The sequence below is a fragment of the Theropithecus gelada genome, chromosome 11, assembly GCF_003255815.1.
Source record: "Theropithecus gelada isolate Dixy chromosome 11, Tgel_1.0, whole genome shotgun sequence".
NCBI lineage: Eukaryota > Metazoa > Chordata > Mammalia > Primates > Cercopithecidae > Theropithecus > Theropithecus gelada.
The window spans coordinates 39,057,397-39,076,630 of NC_037679.1; the positions used below are offsets into that span (position 1 = coordinate 39,057,397).

The following is a 19,234-nucleotide window of genomic DNA, read 5'->3' on the forward strand; positions in this document are numbered from 1 at the left end:
GAAGCATAGAGGCAGCAACTACAGAAAATGCATTATAACAGCAGCAGTGAGGGAACTGGTGCCCTACCAGCATACCCCATATATGGCTAGGGTTGCCCACTTATCTGTAGGAAGTGAGGGGCCAGTTTGGGGTTGGGAGGGTTTTGTTTGTTTGTTTAGGTAGGTTTTTAAAAATGGATTTAGGATGATTTCAATAAAAACTTTTGAAAGGCATGAGCATAACTGTTACAGCTTTTCTAAAGAGAAAACTATGCAGAGAAATATTTTACACTGCACATTCTTTTAGACACAAATTTTAATGCTCAAGTTATCCGATAGGTTCTTCCAAGATCTTAACATTCTCCATCAAAAAAAGGGTAAATAGTTACGAACTATAAACTCTTAATTCAGATTTTTCAAAATAATCAATTAAATTATTTGTTAACAAGCAATTCAAAATTAATTGCTTCCAGTGTCTTTTACACTTCACATCTTAAGACTACAGTATTCCTTTTACTGACGAGAGAATCACATATTTTACAAAGATGCTTAAAATGGCTCCCTTAGAAGTAGATCAAATTTGTACTTTAAGAGCAAAAGGATTTCATATTAAATCTATCTGTAAGTCTGTGTGTACTGGAAAGTAAAAGAAAAACTATTTTAAAATTGTAATAGTATAGAACATGGAACATCCTACTTTGTATTCCTCTAGAAGTGGTATCCAACCTTGGCATCAGGAACCAGTTGCGTGAATGACAATTTTTCCACAGATGGGGGTTGGGGAGTGGGGCCAGATGAAACTGTTCTACCTCAGATCATCTTCAGGCATTAGATGCTCATAAAGAGCACACAACCTAGATACCTCAAAAGCACAGTTCACAATAGGGTCCGCACTCCTATAAGAATCTAATGCCGCTGCTGATCTGACAAGAGGCGGACTGCAGGCAGTAATGCTAGCTCTCCAGTGTGTCGCTCACCTCCTGCTGTGTGGCCTGGTTCTTTACAAGTCATGGACCGACCTGTCCACGGCCCAGCCATTTGTGAACCTCTGCTCTAGAGGATCTAGCTCAGACTCTTAGAAAGTGAGTAATTAATTAATGACTCAACTGGATATATTTTTCTACCACTTAACCAAGATCTAGACTGCTTTAGAATTTAAAAGAAAGGAGGTCAATATTAAGAATTTTTTAAGCCGGCCACGGTGGCTCACACCTGTAATCCACTTTGGAAGGCCAAGGCGGGCAGATCACTTGAGGTTGGGAGTTCAAAACCAGCCCAGCCAACATGGTGAAACCTCATCTCTACTAAAAATACAAAAAAAATTAGTCAGGCGTGGTGCCACGCACCTGTAATCCCAGCTACTCAGGAGGCTGTGGCAGGAGAATCGCTTGAACCTGGGAGGCGAAGTTTGCAGTGAGCCAAGACTACATCACTGCACTTCAGCCTAGATGACAAAATGAGACTCCATTTCAAAAAAAAAAAAAAAGAATTTTTCAAAGTAAATACATTGAAATCCACAACAAAGTTTTTAATCTGTTTCATAAACACACAAATTCCATTATGTGCAAGAACAATATGCTAAGTATCTGATGCGAAGGTTTCAAAAATGTATTTCACAAATAACTGTAAAACTTACTATTGATGATTTGAAGTAAAAAGATAAAATTCAATAAACCTTTAATGAGCACCCACTATGTGCTAGGCTCTGGAAATACAAAAATGTGGACGATTAGGTCCTCAGAAGCTGTAAGGGACGACAAACACAAACACTATTCAGTAAAAAGTGTTTTTATTGCAGGAGAGACAAAATATAAGGTACAGTGAACACCCCAGAGAAGAGAATGAGAATCTTGAACAATGACTAGAATTTTAATTGGCAAACGAGGGAGAGAGCATAAAAAGCATGGCTAAAGGCATGGAAATAAAAAATGTAAAGATCTGGTTAAAATGTCAGCAAGTTAACCCATTTCTATAAAGGATACAACACAATGGAGATATATCAACCATAAGCTAAATGATAAAATGTATTATATCCAAATTCAGAGAGAGGAGTGACATCATCAGAGTGATACTGTTCAAAGATTAATATGACAGCAATATGCATGCTAGATTAAATCAGGGAGTGAACAGAGGCAGGAAAAACAATTAAGCTATTACTATACTCTAGGGATAAAAATTAGGTCAGGTGCGGTGGCTCACGCCTGTAATCCCAGCAGTTTGCGAGGCGGAGGTGGGTGGATCACCTGAGGTCAGGAGTTCAAGACCAGTCTGACCAACATGGAGAAACCGCATCTCTACTAAAAATACAAAATTAGCTGAGCGTGGTGGCACACGCCTGTAATCCCAGCTACTTGGGAAGCTGAGGCAGGAGAATCGCTTGAATCCAGGAGGTGGAGGTTTCGGTGAGCCAAGATAGCATCACTGCACTCCAGTCTGGGCAACAAGAGTGAAACTCTGTCTCAAAAAAAATAAAATAAAATAATAAAGGTATGAACTAGGTTGCCAGTAAAGAATGGCAAGGAAAAGAACTGATGCCAAGGTAATTGTAAAGAAAAGACTGAGCTAGAAGATAGACTGGATTATACATAGACAAGGGGAATGAGTAAACAATAACTAAAATGTTTAACTTGATCTAAAGATCACTGACAAAAACAGGGACATCAATGAGAAGAGTAGGCTTGATGAGGAAAGATAGACCTGTTGTAGGCTGAATTTAAAGAAATTCCTGACAGTGATGTAAAACAGTCTTATAACCAAATTAATAGTACTTTAAAATAATTAGTTAAAAAGGATGCTGGTAAAGTCTAAAGAAGTACCTCTAATGTTAAGGGATAAACGTAAAATTATAATACTGAATTGCAACTATGAAAATCTATGTTTGAACAGCAAGAAATCCTTTGAAGAAATCACAAAGGTTAACGTGAATACAGTAGTTGCCATTCTATGGCAAAGGGGGTGAACTTGTATTTACTGTATTACTACTTAAAAGACATTATTAAATATAAAATTGCAATACATTTAATAATATTTCATTTTAAATCAATACATAACCCAAAAAAATGGAAATGAGGCTTGGAGCTTTGCAGAAATGACGGAACTGTAAACTGACTTGGAAGTCACTGGCGCAGAGGAAAAAGAAAAGATTTTAAGGTTAAAATCAACAGGCTAAACTCAAAACTGCTAGAGAAAAATCTCAGCCCTGTATTTTATGCACACCAGTATCAGTAAGAATCAGCAATAAGGCATTCTATATATAACCTTATTAATCTCCTTAAATCTTCATAAAGTATGCCAAAATAGAGATATAATCACATACTGTAAAACTCTACCAGGTAGCTATAAAATCAGAAGCTGATTATTGCCCCATTGGTAATAATGAAATTCTACTCTAGACCTCGGTACTAGAAAACCGGAAATTTATATCTATGGTTAACTCTGTGCTGTTTTGTAGCTTTGGGGGTCAGGTCCCGGGTGGAGTGGGTGGGGAAGAAAGGCTATTCTGGAGACTAAGATAGGAAATTTGACAAGAAACACTACTTTTTCTTCTATATAGAGAACATATTTCTATACAAAAAGAACAGCTGAAGACTGGATATCTTTTATAACTTCTAATGAGGGAGCACATTCAACAAATTAATAAACCTTTCAATATAAGCTGTTTATATTTAAAATAAAAGCAAAATGCTAGATTTTATATTTTGTAAAAGTATATTTGTGGGTTGTGACGTTCCTAAAACTTTTCTCTAGACAATGAAATTTAGAACACTTGATCAAAACCAAAAAGTAAATAAATATTCAAAAAAGAATAAACAATAATTAACCCAGTAAAACATTTTAGGTATTCTATGATCTTTTGAGGTTAAATTTTAAAAAAACTATTCAAGGACTATTAAATCAGTGATTTTAGTATTTCGAATTAAGTATGGAAAACAAGCTAAGTTTAGAGATTTTTCTTAAAAGTTAAAATTTTCTTGTGTGTGTGTTTATTTACTGTCTTTCACTAGCTGTTGTCCTAAATTTGCCCAAAGTGAACTCCCTGTTTTCATAGTAACAATGGGAAAAAAGTACAAGAGTTGATAAATAAGAAATGAGAGTGAAGAAAACATAACAAAAATTTTAATGCTTGATATTTTAAAGATTTTGGCTTCATTCATTTAAGGAATTTGCAGATAAGGAAAAATGTTATGGAAAAGGGGAGGCAGTTGGAAATTATCGGGTCAAACACTCATAGTGACAAAAAGTGACAGAAAGGTATTATGCAAATGGTGTAAATTTAGAAACTTCTGTTTAAGTGTTTGTCAACTAAAACAAAATACCCAATAAAGATACAGCTACACAACACCAAACTGACCACTGAATTCAGTTAATCAGGAAGACATTGGTAAGTCTGACAAGTCTTGCAACATGTGAATATTGAGAGGAGAAAAAAAGATCTTAAGAAGACAGTTAAATGTATTTTCTCTTCCTCCCTAAACCAGTATTACAACAATGTAAATATCAAAAATTTTCATCTTCTTCCAGGCCAATACAATTGGGTTCCTCCACAACAATAGTAACTTTAAATTTCTATTTGACAATTTGAATAAAACATATTGATGCGAAAAATTATCCAATTATCCTGACCTCCTACAGTAATAATCAAAATCTATTTCACACTAAAACACTAAAACGTGTAAAGTACACTTGAAAGAAATTTGAAGATTCATCTTACATAATTACATTATCATTTTTAATGCCAAAAGTTTCTTTCATTCTCAACACCATGGTTTTAAAATCTTAAGAGTTATGATATGCCTTAAATAAACTTCACCCAAATAAAAAGTTTGCTATGCATTAGAGAATCTAAATTAATGAAATAGAGAAAACGCTAGATACCCTGTTATATTTTTACTGGGTGCCACATTTTTAATTCCATATTTGTCCTGCAATTTGTCAATAATTTCAATGTATCCAGTCAACTTTGTAAACAAAGGCTATACTCCAAGTCTAATACGAGAATTCCATTACATAAAATTTAAAATGGTCATCACTCCCTTAAACACTAAGCAATACAAGGAAAAATGTCACTACACACCTCTTTTAAAAAGGCATCAAGTTAATATTCATGAAATATAATAAAGCCTTGAGTTTTCAACCTCCCAAACAAGTTTTTACTACAGCATTACTCGAAATAAGGCTATGCATCTTCCACATACAACCAAGGCAACTTTGAGATAGCTTACAAGTCTTTTCATTGTAAGGGAAAGCTATTGCTGCAAAGTCATTTTCTATTATAGTTATTCCAAGTTGCCCGCCAAGAAAATCGAAAAAGCCTATGTCTTGTCACCTATTACCATCACTTAAAAATTGCTTTTTATGCAGAACTCTACATGGTTGTGTTGCTTTTGGCCTGTTAAAGGCAAGGCAACATTATCTCTGGATTGCCAATAGTTTCTCCTTATTTGGCTAACATTGAGAGATCCCAATCAGACTACTATAAAACTTTAACATGCACAAAGCATCCATTTTGAGAAAAGTTTGTGACCAGTCTTTTTTTCTTCCCACCCCCAAAAGAAAAATCAGAGCTTGGTAACCGGCTTTGAAAAGAGTGTCCCCTATTTATTCTTCTCTTTCTAACACCAGTGCACACCCCAGGACCTGGGGCTCAAGGATCTCTGACATTGCGGCAAACTTCGAGTATCAGACTCAACACGTTCCGGTCCGGAGGTGGGCAAACCCTTTAGAGGGCTTCCTTACTCTACCCATTTCCATCCCCTTCCTTTCAGCCGGTGCAGATCAGCTAATTACACCCTGTTTCCCCCTCCCCAGTGACCAAGAGTAATAAATGAGAAAACAGGAAATCGTTCGCTCAGGGCACTCGGCTTAGGGCTCTAGATTACTATTATCATCATCATTTGTAATCAAGTACTCAAAAGTGCAACAAATCCAATGCCTACCTACAAGTCAAAGATGTTCATCTGCCTAAGCGTCCCTAATGCCTCTTGTTAGTTTTCTTCCTTCAGCATCCACCCCTCCGAATTTATCACTGACACGGGGGCCCAGGCACAACCCCACTACACCCCTCCTTGTCTCGACCCCAAATCCCAGACTCATCCACCAATGGCCCTGGGGCCCCAAGACGACCACAGTTCCTTTTCCCCTGTGCCCCGGAAATCAGCCGGTTCCCAACTCCACCAGCAACTGTTCTGAAGGGGGCCTCAAGCCCAGCGCCCTCCCCTCCACCAGCTCTCCCTCCCGCCCTCTCGGGAAACCGCCCCCTCACCCCGCAGCAGGGAGTCTCCCGCCGCCCCCAGCCTCAAGAGGTGGAGAACTGAGGGCAGGCCCCGGCGGGAGGCCGACGAGGACCCTCAGGGTCAGGAGAGCCGGCGACTGGGCGCACAGACCTGGTGCAGGGCAGTGAGTCCGTCCACATTGGCGTAATTGATGTCGGCGCCGCGGTGCAGCAGCTTGAGGACCTCGTCCGTGTCCCCGCTGGAGCAAGCAGCCAGGAAGACGGCGCCATCGTCGAACTTCACCTTGGTCTTCTGGCGCTTCACCACCGGAGGCTCGAGGTCCGTCTCGGAGCCGATCCAGCGCTTCAGCTGCTCGTTCCGCTTCTGCTTCGCGTCCGCCATCTTCATCCCCTCTCCTGCCGCCGGGTCTTCTTATCGCGAGGGGTGGAAGGGGGAGGCGGAGAGGGAAGAGAGGGGAGGCAGGGGGTGTGTGAATGTTTCTATGAGTGAGAGCCAGAGGAGGGCTGGGAACCGGGAGGAGACGCTCGAGACTTCCAGTATCCCACAGAGCACTGGGGCGGCGCGCCCGGCCGAGCGGACCTCCCTTCCTACCAGAAGCCCTCCCGCCCCCAGCACGGCCACCCGTCACCGGCGGCCAATCTAACGTAACTTCGCGAGATCCGGCCTGGGAGGTGCCCTTCGACCAGTGCGCATGCGCCCTGGGTCTGCGCCCGCCCCAGGAAAGGCGCTCCCGCGAACTGCGGCGGGGGTGGCTGGGCCACCGGAGGGAAGCGGGTGTGGCCCAGGCAGCGGGGGCTGGGACAGACCTGGAAAGGAGGAAGCGGGGAAGGAAGGTTGTCCTGCCGGGCTGGGGGCTCCCGGTAATCCGGAGGCCAGCAGTGGAACTGCAAGGGTCCACAGGGCAGATCTGCCTCCCGGCCTGTTTCAGCTACGCTGAGTCGTTGGCTCAAGGCGGAGGATTTTCCTATTGGCTGCATTATTTGAATGGAATGGAGGATAGGTCCTGAAGTAGGTGCTGGTGGTTGCTCTAAGGAACTCAGATGAACTTGGGCATGTCAGAATTAATAACCTTTTAAAAGTGAGATCTGTGTAGCCGAGGGTTTTAATGGTAAGTTCTTGAGGTGACCACCTATTGGCCAGGGTTGACCTGCGGTAATTGCGGTGGCTTCCTGCCAACCCCCACTTTAGAAATGTTTTTCCTCTTCTCTTTACTTTTGTTTTGCTTTCTCTCACGCTTGAGTTCTCTTCCTTCAGTGCTTTAAGCCTGTCTCGTAGGACCCATGAGCTTAGCTCAGCCTGATTACTGGTCCTTACCTTTTAAGGGATTTCTGGTTACAGCTCCATCTCTTTCTAAGGAGGGTTAGAGACCTAGCTGCGTCTAGTATTTAAACGGAATGTTAATGAAGGCTATTAATTCAACCACTATTTTTTGAATACCTACTATGAGCCAGTAACTGTACTAGGCACTGAATATACAATGAAAAATATGACATTTATTTGAACCACCTCTTGAGTTCACTTGCCCAAACAAGACTGTAATTTATCATCTTCATAAAAAAAGACTTTAACTTTGCCTTGTATGACCACACGCGCACACACATAGGATTTGTAATACTGATGTCTTATGAGCCATCTATCTGCAATCTCCACCAGTTGATTTTACTGAACACTACATCGTTATTATCCACTACTATTTTTAGAGCATTTAGAAAAGCCAAAATAAAAACCACAAAACCTTACCATGGAAGATTAGGGGTCGTCTAGATTGAGTCCCTCAAGAACTAGATAATTTACTTAATTTTACCCAGAAGTAGAATTAGAATTCACTCAGCAAATACTATGCACCTGTTCTGGGTAAGGCATTGTTCTGGGTGCTGGAGATAGAGCAGTGAACAAATAAGCTTTTCTTACTGTCAGCATAATGCCTTTTCCAGTGGACTACACAGCCTATCATATTGAGAAAATTATTGAGTAAAATATAATTAAGAAACTACTCTGCCTGTGAGACAATTTTCTGAACCACAATTAATAGGATAGTAATAGAATCCAGGTTAGGGTAAAAATATTTCCCCTGAAAACATTGTAGAAATAGAAAATGAATGTAATATTCATAAGATGTACCATTGTATGTTCATAACATACATTAATGATAACATCAGACCTTTGAATATTCATGGTGTTAGGTGCTGAAAAACATTGTTAGCACTGAAATGCAAAATCCCTATCCACAGAATACAGCTCAGAATAAAAGAAAGGAACTTGAGGATTTCCTTATCAGCTCCTCTCTCTACCTAGGCAAACTGACAGCATATACTGTTTTCCAAGAATGTTATGGCATATTTGGTAGCTCTTAAAAGTGCCCTTGAAATACAGATGGGTATCTCAAGTTTTCATTCAGGCAAAAGGAGTTTAGTGGGAAGTATGCTATTCCTGATTCAAGCACTTATTTCAGGATGCAAAATTAATAATAGTTTATTAATAAAACATAATTAAGTTCATTCAGTTCCCAGAAGCTGTCAGGGAAAAACCAACCAACCAACCAACACCAAGACTGTTATCATGTGCAAATTTCACTGAATTTAGTTTTTCTTCTTTCGTGGCTCTAAGGTTCAAGATACTCTATGTTAATATTGAAAGTGCTCTTCAACTGCCACCTACTTTGTCTTTAGGGAGGGTTTTTTTTTTAATTGTTGTTAGTGAATTAATGGTACTGAAGACCTTGGGTTAATTCCAGAACAAGCAAAATTTTTTATTGACACACACAGTCCCGGCACAGTGACTTACACCTGTAATCCTACCACTTTGGGAGGCTGAGGAGAACTCTGTCCAGGAGTTCGAGGCTGCAGTGAGCTATCTGCACTACAGCCTGAGCGACAGAGCTAGAACCTATCTTTACAAAAAAAAAAAAAAAAACACAGACACAAATTATCCCTAATTTAAATCTGAGATACTAATTTACATTTATACACTTGAGAATAGAACAGTCAACAAAGACCTTGTTTCTAAATCTTCTGTATTCTACACCTGGGCCAAACTCTCTTCCATTGCATAATAATTTCTTTCCAATGTTTTATTTAAGAACCTGAAGAAAAGGCTGGGCAGGGTGACTCATGCCTGTAATCCCAGCACTTTGGGAAGCTGAGGTGGGCGGATCACCTGAGGTCACTAGTTTGAGACCAGCCTGGCCAACATGGCAAAACCCCTGTCTCTACTAAAAATAAAAATATTAGCTGAGTGTGGTGGCATGCACCTGTAATCCCAGCTACTCGGGAGGCTGAACGCGAGAATACAGGAGAATTACTTGAACCAGAAGGCAGAGGTTGCAGTGAACCAAGATCACACCACTGCATTCCAGCCTGGGTGACAGAGCAAGACTCTGTCTCAAAAGTAGGAAAAAAAAAAAAATTTTTGGAGAAAAGTTTACAATCTGTTCACATCATAATTTATTTAGTCCTACACAGGGAGTTGACCAGAACCAACACGGAACCACCCTAACTTGCTTCAGACTCCATTGCTAGATCAATCCTGATTTCTAGATCATAGCATCTAATCCTTTGCCTTGCCTCTGGATTACAAGGTGAGTTTCTAATTTACTTTAGGGTAAATTTTCTGCCACATCCGACTTCATTTCAAGAAACTAAGCCTATCACAGTACAAGTAAGAGCTGATATGCTCATGAAACTTCTTTGGTCTCCCAAAACTGGAAATGAGATGAGTGTCTGGCAATAATCTAGAGTGCAGTTATGCTGCTAAAGAAATAACTCATCTTCATTGCACATGACTCCCAACCTGTATCACGTGTCAGAATGTCACATGTCCCTTTCATAGGAATTAACTTAATATTTCCCAAACTTTATCAATTTTGTTGCCAAATTCAAGAACCACAAATACTGGTATTTCCTTAATGTTTTCTTTAGCCTTTTTAAGACAAATTTATTTTAAAGCAACATTATGTTGCTTTGGTAAGTGAAAAACATTTTCACTTGACATAAGACTGTTAAAGCAAATACAATGAAAACAAAACATTAGTTAGGTTGTCTGTCAAGGGCCTGAGCCCAAGCCATGCTCCCAGTTTGTTAAAAAAGGGATATTGGTAAGGGTTGGACATATGAGCATCAACCTAAGATTTTTCAATTTAGCATAATCAGAAAGATGAAAAGATAGTGAAAAAAGAATATTTTGCTAAGTGCTTCACTGTTGTTTTAATGTTACATCTACCTATTATAACATTACCTCATGTACCACCAGTCTACATGTCCTACACTTTAGGAAGCTGGCTGACTTTAATTAGTATGTGTAATAATAATTATGACTAATTAAGTGAAGGTTACAGGATAGGCCTTAGTGGCACACCCAACTCAAGGTGTCAAGGCAAGGAATTGGCAGGAAGGCCAATTTGTATGAAATATCTGTACTGAAGGAATTTCAAAAATAAGAGTCATTCTCCATGGCACTGAAATTACAAGAATAAATTACAAGATGAAGTTTTCTTCAATATCTGGAAGGCAAGTTTAAGTGCATGAGTTCTGTCTTGGATCACTAGTATTTAGTTGAGGGATCCATTCAATTGTCCTTCAAATCAAATCCCGGGAAAAGCTTTAAAATTCCTTCACAGACCAGAGTGCAAAAACAAAGTAAGGTATTCATGAGAACCAAAACATGCTGACCGTGCTCAATTTTGGCAAGTGGGAATATCAGCTTCATGTGGTTGTCTTAAAGATTAAATGAATAATGTATGTGAGAGAGAAAAAAAATTGAGATTTTGTTTGTGTTCTTGTATTTGCCTTTTCCTTCCCTTATTTAAACTGATAGCAACTCTGCTTCCTTGCCTCAGGGCAGGTTTGTGGCAAGGAAGAAAGCAGAAGTTGCTTTCAAAACATTTTCCCTCCTAACTTGAAATGTCCACCCACCAATTTCTATTTAATAAGAGTTTAGGGCTAGTGATCTGATTGGAATTAGTATATGAGGGTGCTAGAAACTTAATGAAGTTCTATTTGCAGAGCACTATAAATCAATAAAAATAGCAGTTTTCTAAATTTGCCTTTATTTTCACTTTACAAAAATTTTGACCATAATTCCATGGAATGTTATTTTTACTTAGGGTGGAACCAAGCAGAGGGGTTCACCCAAGCCATCCTTGGGTGTTTCCATGGGAAAGAAGGATTTCACTGAGAATAATAAGTGACACCAAGGCTCAAAAGAATGGGAGAGAAGTCTGTTGGTCTCTTGAACAGCAAGGATTTGCTCACAGATCTCTGGAAGTAGCCAGAATGTGACAGGATCTCAAAATGAATGGCTGCTTCATGGAGGCTGGTACGTAAGCCTGGGACTCCCACTAGCCAAACATAGCTGTGCCACAAACATGGCTGAAATGTAGCAGTTTGGTGGATCTGAGGTCAGTCAGTAAAAATGTATTGATTGGCACCTGTTCTTTGTCAATCATTATTCTGGGTTCTGGGGACACAGGAGTGAATGAAACAAATGAAGTACCTGCCATCAATGAGCTTACATTCTAGTGAGGAGGGACAGAAAATGAATACATTTTAATTCAGATACCACTAAATGTACTGAAGAAAAAAATTGGGCTAAAGAGAGCGAAAAACAATTTCTGAAGTTACTTGCAGTAAAGAGTGGGAGAAGAAAAGATACTGATTTAACCGGGAAAGATCTGAGCTGAGGGTGTATCCAGGTTTTCTGGAACCTGATATTGTTACAGTTTAGAGATTCTTCTTTAAGAAAAAGGATTTAAAATTACAAATAATTAAGTTCAGGGCCTTGGAAGGGGTCCACTCAAGTGAACAGAAGATTATGTGCTCCTTATAAAATACATGATTTAAAACTACAACAGTGGCTGGGCGTGGTGGCTCATGCCTGTAATCCCAGCATTTTCCCAGCACTTTGGGAGCTGAGGCAGGTGGATCACGAGGTCAAGAGATCGAGACCATCCTGGCCAACATGGTGAAACCCCGTCTCTACTAAAAATACAAAAATTAACTGGGCATGGTGGCGTGTGCCTGGTGTCCCAGCTACTTGGGAGGCTGAGGCAGGAGAATCACTTGAACCTGGGAGGCGGAGGTTGCAGTGAACTGAGATTGTGCCACTGCACTCCATCCTGGCGACAGAGTGAGACTGTCTCAAAAAAAAAAACAAAAAAAACAAAAAAAAAAAAACTGTAACAGCAATTGAGTGTATAAACACTCAATTTGTTTCCTCAGATCTATAACCAAGGATTCTAGAATATGTGTGTCAAAACCCAACTCTCAGTTTTATTAGGTATCACTTAACATCAGTTTAAATCATTTATTTATTCACCATTCGTTAAGCCAGTATTTATGAGTACCCTATTGGTACTCTGTATGTACCAAGCCCTGTTAGTGCTAAAACTATAACAATGTAAACACTCATTCCCTGCAATCAACGATGTATACTGACCAAAGATTCAATTCCATGATCAAGCATAGCACCATTAATAGTAGAGCCACCTCCATTATGTGCCTAAGCATTACCTAAATTTTAGCCTGAGTTTAACCAGGCCTTTCAGATCAACTGTCACTTTACTAGAAACATGGAAGTAACATATTAAATGATACCACACATACTTAATCAGAAAAACCTGAAATGTAGGTTAATCTCTAGGGCACTGGCCTGGTCTCTTTTAAAGTCAGTGTTGTAAAAAACTTTAAATAAAAATGTTCTAGATTAAAAGATACTGAAAACCATAATGACCAATTAAGCTTGTAAATTTTGATTAGGTTCCAGTTTGGAAAAAAATCAATTATATATAATTGATTATTGGAAAACTTGAATATGGATTGTTTTAGATGATATTGAGGAATTTTTGTTATTTCTGTTCTAAGATGTAATAATAATGTGATTTTGTAGGAATGTATCCTTAATTTAAGGAGATGAGTATGTTAAATATGATGTTGACAACTTCCTTTCAAATGATTTCATGAAATAAAAAATAAATACAAATGCATATAAGTAGATAATGCAAGTTTGGTAAGATTTTAATTTCTGAATTTAGGTCACAGGTATCCAAGTATCTTTTACTATTTTTTCAACTTTGCTGTTTGATATTTCTTACAATAAAATATTGAGGGAGAAAAAGAATGGATTATGGGAGACCGTGTTGTGACTCTCTAATAATTAGAGTCAATGCCATTACTCCAGAGATATTTGGACATGTGGGTGAGGTGTTTTTGATTATCAAAATGATTGTGGAACACTACTGTGGTTTAGTGAGGAAGAGAGTAATAACTAAATAATTTGCAATGTGTGGGAATTTTCCAAACAATAACTAAGTACCCTTCCCAAAATGCTAATAACCCCTGTTGAGAAATACTAAAATTAAACCCATAAATAGCTCCTACAAAAAATATTTCCTTGACCTTATATACAACTCTAATGTTTGTTCTCCAATTCACAAAACAAAGTGCTCCTGATAAAAAGTCATCTATATTCATGGTTTACATATCCATGTTTTCTTTCTTTCTTTCTCTTTCTTTCTTTCTTTCTTTCTTTCTTTCTTTCTTTCTTTCTTTCTTTCTTTCTTTCTTTCTTTCTTTCTTTCTTTCTTTTAATTATACTTTAAGTTCTAGGGTACATGTGCACAACCTGCAGGTTTGTTACATAGGTATACATGTGCCATGTTGGCTTACTGCACCCATCAACTCGTCATTTGCATTAGGTATTTCTCCTAATGCCATCCCTCCCCCAGTCCTCCACCCTGCAATAGGCCCCCCGTGACGTTCCCTGCCCTGTGTCCAAGTTTCCTTACTGTTCAGTTCCCACCTATGAGTGAGCTCATGTGGTGTTTGGTTTTCTGTCCTTGTGATAGTTTGCTGAGAATGATGGTTTCCAGCTTCATCCATGTCCCTGCATCCTTTTTTATAGCTGCATAGTATTCCATGGTGTATATGTGCCACATTTTCTTAATCCAGTCTATCATTGATGGACATTTGGGTTGGTTCCAACTCTTTGCTATTGCGAATAGGGCTGCAATAAACATACATGTGCATGTGTCTTTATAGTAGCATAATTTATAATCCTTTGGTTATATACCCAGTAATGAGATCTCTGGGTTAAATGGTATTTCTAGTTGTAAATCCTTGAGGAATCACCACACTGTCTTCCACAATAGTTGAACTAATTTACACTCCCACCAACCGTGTAAAAGTGTTCCTATTTCTCCACATCCTCTCCAGCATCTGTTGTTTCCTGACTTCCTTTTTTTTTTTTTTTTTTTGAGATGGATTCTTGCTCTGTCACCCAGGCTGGAGTACAGTGGCACCATCTCTGCTCACTGCAAACTCCACCTACTAGGTTCATGCCATTCTCCTGCCTCAGCCTCCTGAGTAGCTGGGACTACAGGCACCCGCCACCACACCCGGCTAATTTTTTTTTTTTTTTTTTTTTTTTTGGTATTTTTAGTAGAGATGGGGTTTCACCGTGTTAACCAGGATAGTCTTGATTTCCTGACCTCGTGATTCCCCCGCCTCGGCCTCCCAAAGTGCTGGGATTACAGGCGTGAGCCACTGTGCCTGGCCTGTTTCCTGACCTTTTAATGATTGCCATTCTAACTGGCGTGAGATGGTATCTCATTGTGGTTTTGATTTGCATTTCTCTGATGACCAGTGATGGTGAGCATTTTTTCATGTGTCTCTCGGCTGCATGAATGTTTTCTTTTGAGAAGTGTCTGTTCATATCTTTTGCCCACTTTTCGATGGGGTTGTTTGGTTTTTTTCTTGTAAATTTGTTTAAGTTTTTGTAGATTCTGGATATTAGTCCTTTGTCAGATGGGTAGATTGCAAAAATTTTCTCCCGTTCTGCAGGTTGCCTGTTCATTCTGATGGCAGTTTCTTTTGCTGGGCAGAAGCTCTTTAGTTTAATTAGATCCCATTTGTCTATTTTTGCTTCTGTTGCCATTGCTTTGGCTATTTTAGTCATGAAGTCCTTGCCCATGCCTGTGTCCTGCATGGATTGCCTAGGTTTTCTTATAGGGTTTTTATGGTTTTAGGTCTAACATTTAAGTCTTTACTCCATCTTGAATTGATTTTTGTATAAGTGGTAAGGAAGGGATCCAGTTTCAGCTTTCTACATATATCCATGTTTTCTGTTCATTCCTCAGTCCACTCAAGTTTGGTTCAACAACCACCTTCATTTAAACTAGTTTTATCAGGATTAGCACTGATGTCTTTGCTAAATCCAAAGGGTGCTTTACATTATTTGACCATGGTGAATATTTCCTCCCTCTGGAAATTTTCCCTTGTCTTCCATGATACTACTTTCTTCTGGGTTTTCCTAACTCTCTAATTACTTTTCAGACTCCTATTATAAGCCCCCTTTTTCTCTGCCTACATCTTATTTCACAGGATTTCATCTTTAGCTCTCTTTTCTATTTAATTTTTCTCAGATCCCCACCTCAAGGCAAAATATTGCACCTAAGTCCCATACCTATTTACACAACTGCCTACTGACATGAAATCTTCAAGCCTAACACACATGAAATGGAACTTAATATCCCCTCACACACTTCCTTCTCTTACAGGCTTTATTTCAATTAATGACTAGGATCTACTTAATGCTTTAGGAACCTATCCAAGAGACATGGATTCCAAATGGCAAGGGAGGGGAGTGGTAGGGAAACAGATGGCTTCCAGGAGGAGGTGACACTTAAGCTAGGTGACTAATGAAGGGAGAATTGAATGAGGTATTTGGAAGTGATGCAATGTGAGTTAGGGAGGACATTCTATGTGCAGGAATAGAAGCAAAAGCACAAAGGAAAATAATGCTACACTTTTTTTCTGAAAGTGGAGAGTAACTCAGAATTGATGAAGTATACTTTTTTGGGGGGGAGCAGGAAGAATGGGCAAGAGATATGGTTGGTAAGGTAGGCAGAAAATAGATCATGAAGAATCTTTTATGCCATTCTAAGGAATCTGGATCTTATCCTATCAGGTCAGAGTTCACAAGTTGATTGTTCACAGACTACACAAGTGGCTTGTTTGGCTTATGCCGTGCTTTAAAACATGATGAATTATTTGTTGACATTTAAAAGCTAAACGATTTCACATAAAATCTGGATTTCCAGTCTCTTTTGAAGACCTGGAAGTTCTGGCCACATTTTCTCACATTTGACAGGCTCTAATGTCACCACTCTGCAATAGTCCCCATCTAATCTGCTTTGTTCAGTTGTCACTTCTGCTACCTGTCTGGCCCCTGAGAGCTTTGGCAGTTGCTACTTCTGCTTCAGATGATGAGAAATTATTGAAGCAAGAGAGTAATACCAGATATTTGGGTCAGAAAGATCATTCTGGAAGAAAAATAGAGGACAGGTGCTGGGGCATAGGGAAGAGTGCCCTAAAGAAATGAATGCAAATTCTAGAGTAACAGTGCATGTGTTTACAGAGGGAGAACAAACATCACTTTGCCCCAGACACCATTTATCCTCCTAAACCACTGGATAGCTCAGAGGAGACAAGACTCATGCAGTACTGAGGTGACAGCTGAAGATGGCCTCAGCTAGAGCAATGATAGTACAGATGGAGAAGAGGGGCCAGGAATCAATAAAGCTTAATTATTGATTGTATGTGGCATGTAAAAACTGGAAGGAATGTAAAGTAATTTCCAAGTGAATGATAGAGAACAAGGTGCTAAAAATTCTCACTTATCACACTAATAAAAGACTTCTGTATTAATTGAACAAATTTGCTTTCATAGTGATTACCTTACTAGATCTATTTTCACATATGCCTAGTAACTATAAATTAGTTAATTATACATCATTTCTAAGTAAAACTCCAGGAAAGGTAATTAAATGCAAAATGAATGGAAATTTTAAGAACTTAACGATCACTAGGAACAACTAAAGGTTTTCTGAGAAATGAGCCATGCTAAATTAGGCTCGCTCATCATTTTGTTGCTTGTGTGTTTGTTTTGTTAAGAATGTTGGGGTAAGTCAGTATCACGTAGCGATAGAGTCTGAGAGAGTAGGCGCAATTAATAAAACTTCTCTAAGCTGCTTTGTCTTGATAGGTACATGGTAGTCATTGCATTTCTTAACCTGAACACATTATTTCTCATACTGTATCAGCTTTCCATTTTTCTTTTTCCTTTCTTTCTTTCTTTCTTTCTTTCTTTTCTTTTTTTTTTTTTTTTTTTGAGACGGAGTTTTGCTCTTGTTGCCCAGGCTGGAGTGCAACGGCGCGATGTTGGCTCACTGCAATCTCCGCCTCCCGGGTTCAAGCGATTCTCCTGCCTCGGCCTCCCGGGATTACAGGCATGCACCTGTAATTTTGTATTCTTACTAGAGATGGGGTTTCACCATGTTGGTCAGGCTGGTCTCAAACTCCTGACCTCGTGATCTGCCCGCCTTGGCCTCCTAAAGTGCTGGAATTACAGGCGTGAGCCACCGCGCCCGGCCAGCTTTCCATTTTTCGAAATGATTCTCCACATTATCCTAGTTTATCTTTTTCAATTTTGCTTTCCATTTTTAATTTTTTCATTTGGTTTTCAGTCACTAATTGAGTGACAGTGTTTTCTTCTACCTATTGAACTTTAGATATTTCTAGTTTTGCCGAACTATATGACTTTTATTTAAATCCTCAATATTATTACACCTACTGTATATGTCTTTACCTCTCTGACTCATAATCTCATTTCTCATACACACATGTGTACACACACAATATATGTATATATATATTCTATAATACACTATATGTAAATTATTTAATTTTTATTTTACTTGCTTTCATTTTTCATTATTTTCAAATTCATCCTTTTGAGTTTTATCCATGTCTTATTTTTATTATTATAGATAAAATTCTATATGACATTCTTTTCATATCTTTTATACCCTATTATGTAGTTACTCCAGTAACTAGTTACTCCAGTACTTACATAATATACATATAATGTACATAATAGACATATAAAAATAAAGAAGCTTGTATATGTTTCATTCATACCTACGGTGGTAAAAGAAGATATGAAAAACATACTGAGAGGAATAAGGGTTAGATTTGCTACATGCATATAGATTTGTAAGACATGAACAAGTTGAAATTATAAATGAGAATGACTTTATTTTTAATTACATCCAAGTAGGCAAACAGCCAAGATCTTTCTGTCTGAGAAAGTAATTAATTTTCACTTTTCTTTAGAATAGGTTAAAGACAAATTTTAGAGTAGATAAGAAAGCTGTTTCTCTGTTCATTTTCATAAAAATCACTGTAATATTCTAATCTCCCAGGAATAGGAAATGTTTATATGGCATCAGATTAGTTGAGATCTGAAGTAAAAGCTTGAAAACCTGTTTCAGTGACATTGTTCTTGTACTTTTATAGCATTCTTGTGTTTTTTACTGTGACACTCTTTCTGGTTCCCTTTATCTCCAGATTCCTATTACAGGTCAACCCTGTTTACTTCATCTCTAGAGGTAAAAGTTGACATAGTGTGTTTTTCTCAATTGTAAAGGTTTCTGGTATGCTATTGACTTAATTCTGAAAGTAAGACAAATATAAGAAGAAAAAGGAAAGAACTAATTTTGGCACGATGAAGCTGTTTTAGATATTGATCATGGTGATGTTTATATGAGAGTATACATTTGTCAAAGCTCACAGAACTATACATGAAAAAAGCTGAAGCTTACTGTGGGTAAATTATGTTTCACTAAAAAGAGAGAGAGAACCTAAGACTGTCAGTCACAGCCAGGAAAAACTCCTATGCCATATTCAAATATCACATTCATATTCAGATGAAAATTTTTTTGTTAATACAGTAAATATTACTGATGTGACCTTCTATATAAATCCATTTTAGCTTATCTACTTTCATCTTCAAAACTTTGAAAGAAAATAGCTTCTCAAAAGCCATTCACACGCTAATCATTGGTTTTTCAGAAGTTTACATTTAAATATAAGTTAACAGTACTAAATTGGTTAACTAAGTGTGGTTGATGGCCAGCCTCCAGGATGGCCCACAGTGCATCTTGCCTCGGGGTGTTCACACCCCTGTGT

General features: G+C 38.6%; 1 protein-coding gene and 1 long non-coding RNA gene across 6 annotated transcripts in view; one reads left to right on the plus strand and one right to left on the minus strand.

The window, feature by feature from the left end:
• The window catches only part of PPP1R12A (protein phosphatase 1 regulatory subunit 12A), a 162,645-nt gene extending 154,185 nt beyond the window's left edge, over nucleotides 1-8,460 (minus strand). For 3 of the 5 annotated variants that reach the window (XM_025400850.1, XM_025400852.1, XM_025400848.1), the window contains exon 1: nucleotides 6,363-8,460. In XM_025400850.1, coding sequence (XP_025256635.1) covers nucleotides 6,363-6,599 — 237 coding nt within the window. In that variant the 5' untranslated portion in view covers nucleotides 6,600-8,460. The remainder of the gene's footprint in view (nucleotides 1-6,362) is intronic. The other 2 variants (XM_025400849.1, XM_025400851.1) reach the window with 1 other exon arrangement.
• LOC112633986 lies at nucleotides 6,947-12,348 on the plus strand. Its single transcript, XR_003121706.1, has 3 exons — nucleotides 6,947-7,320; nucleotides 9,664-9,789; nucleotides 11,314-12,348. It is a non-coding gene; the product is annotated as an uncharacterized LOC112633986 (long non-coding RNA).
• Nucleotides 12,349-19,234: the final 6,886 nt, after the last annotated feature.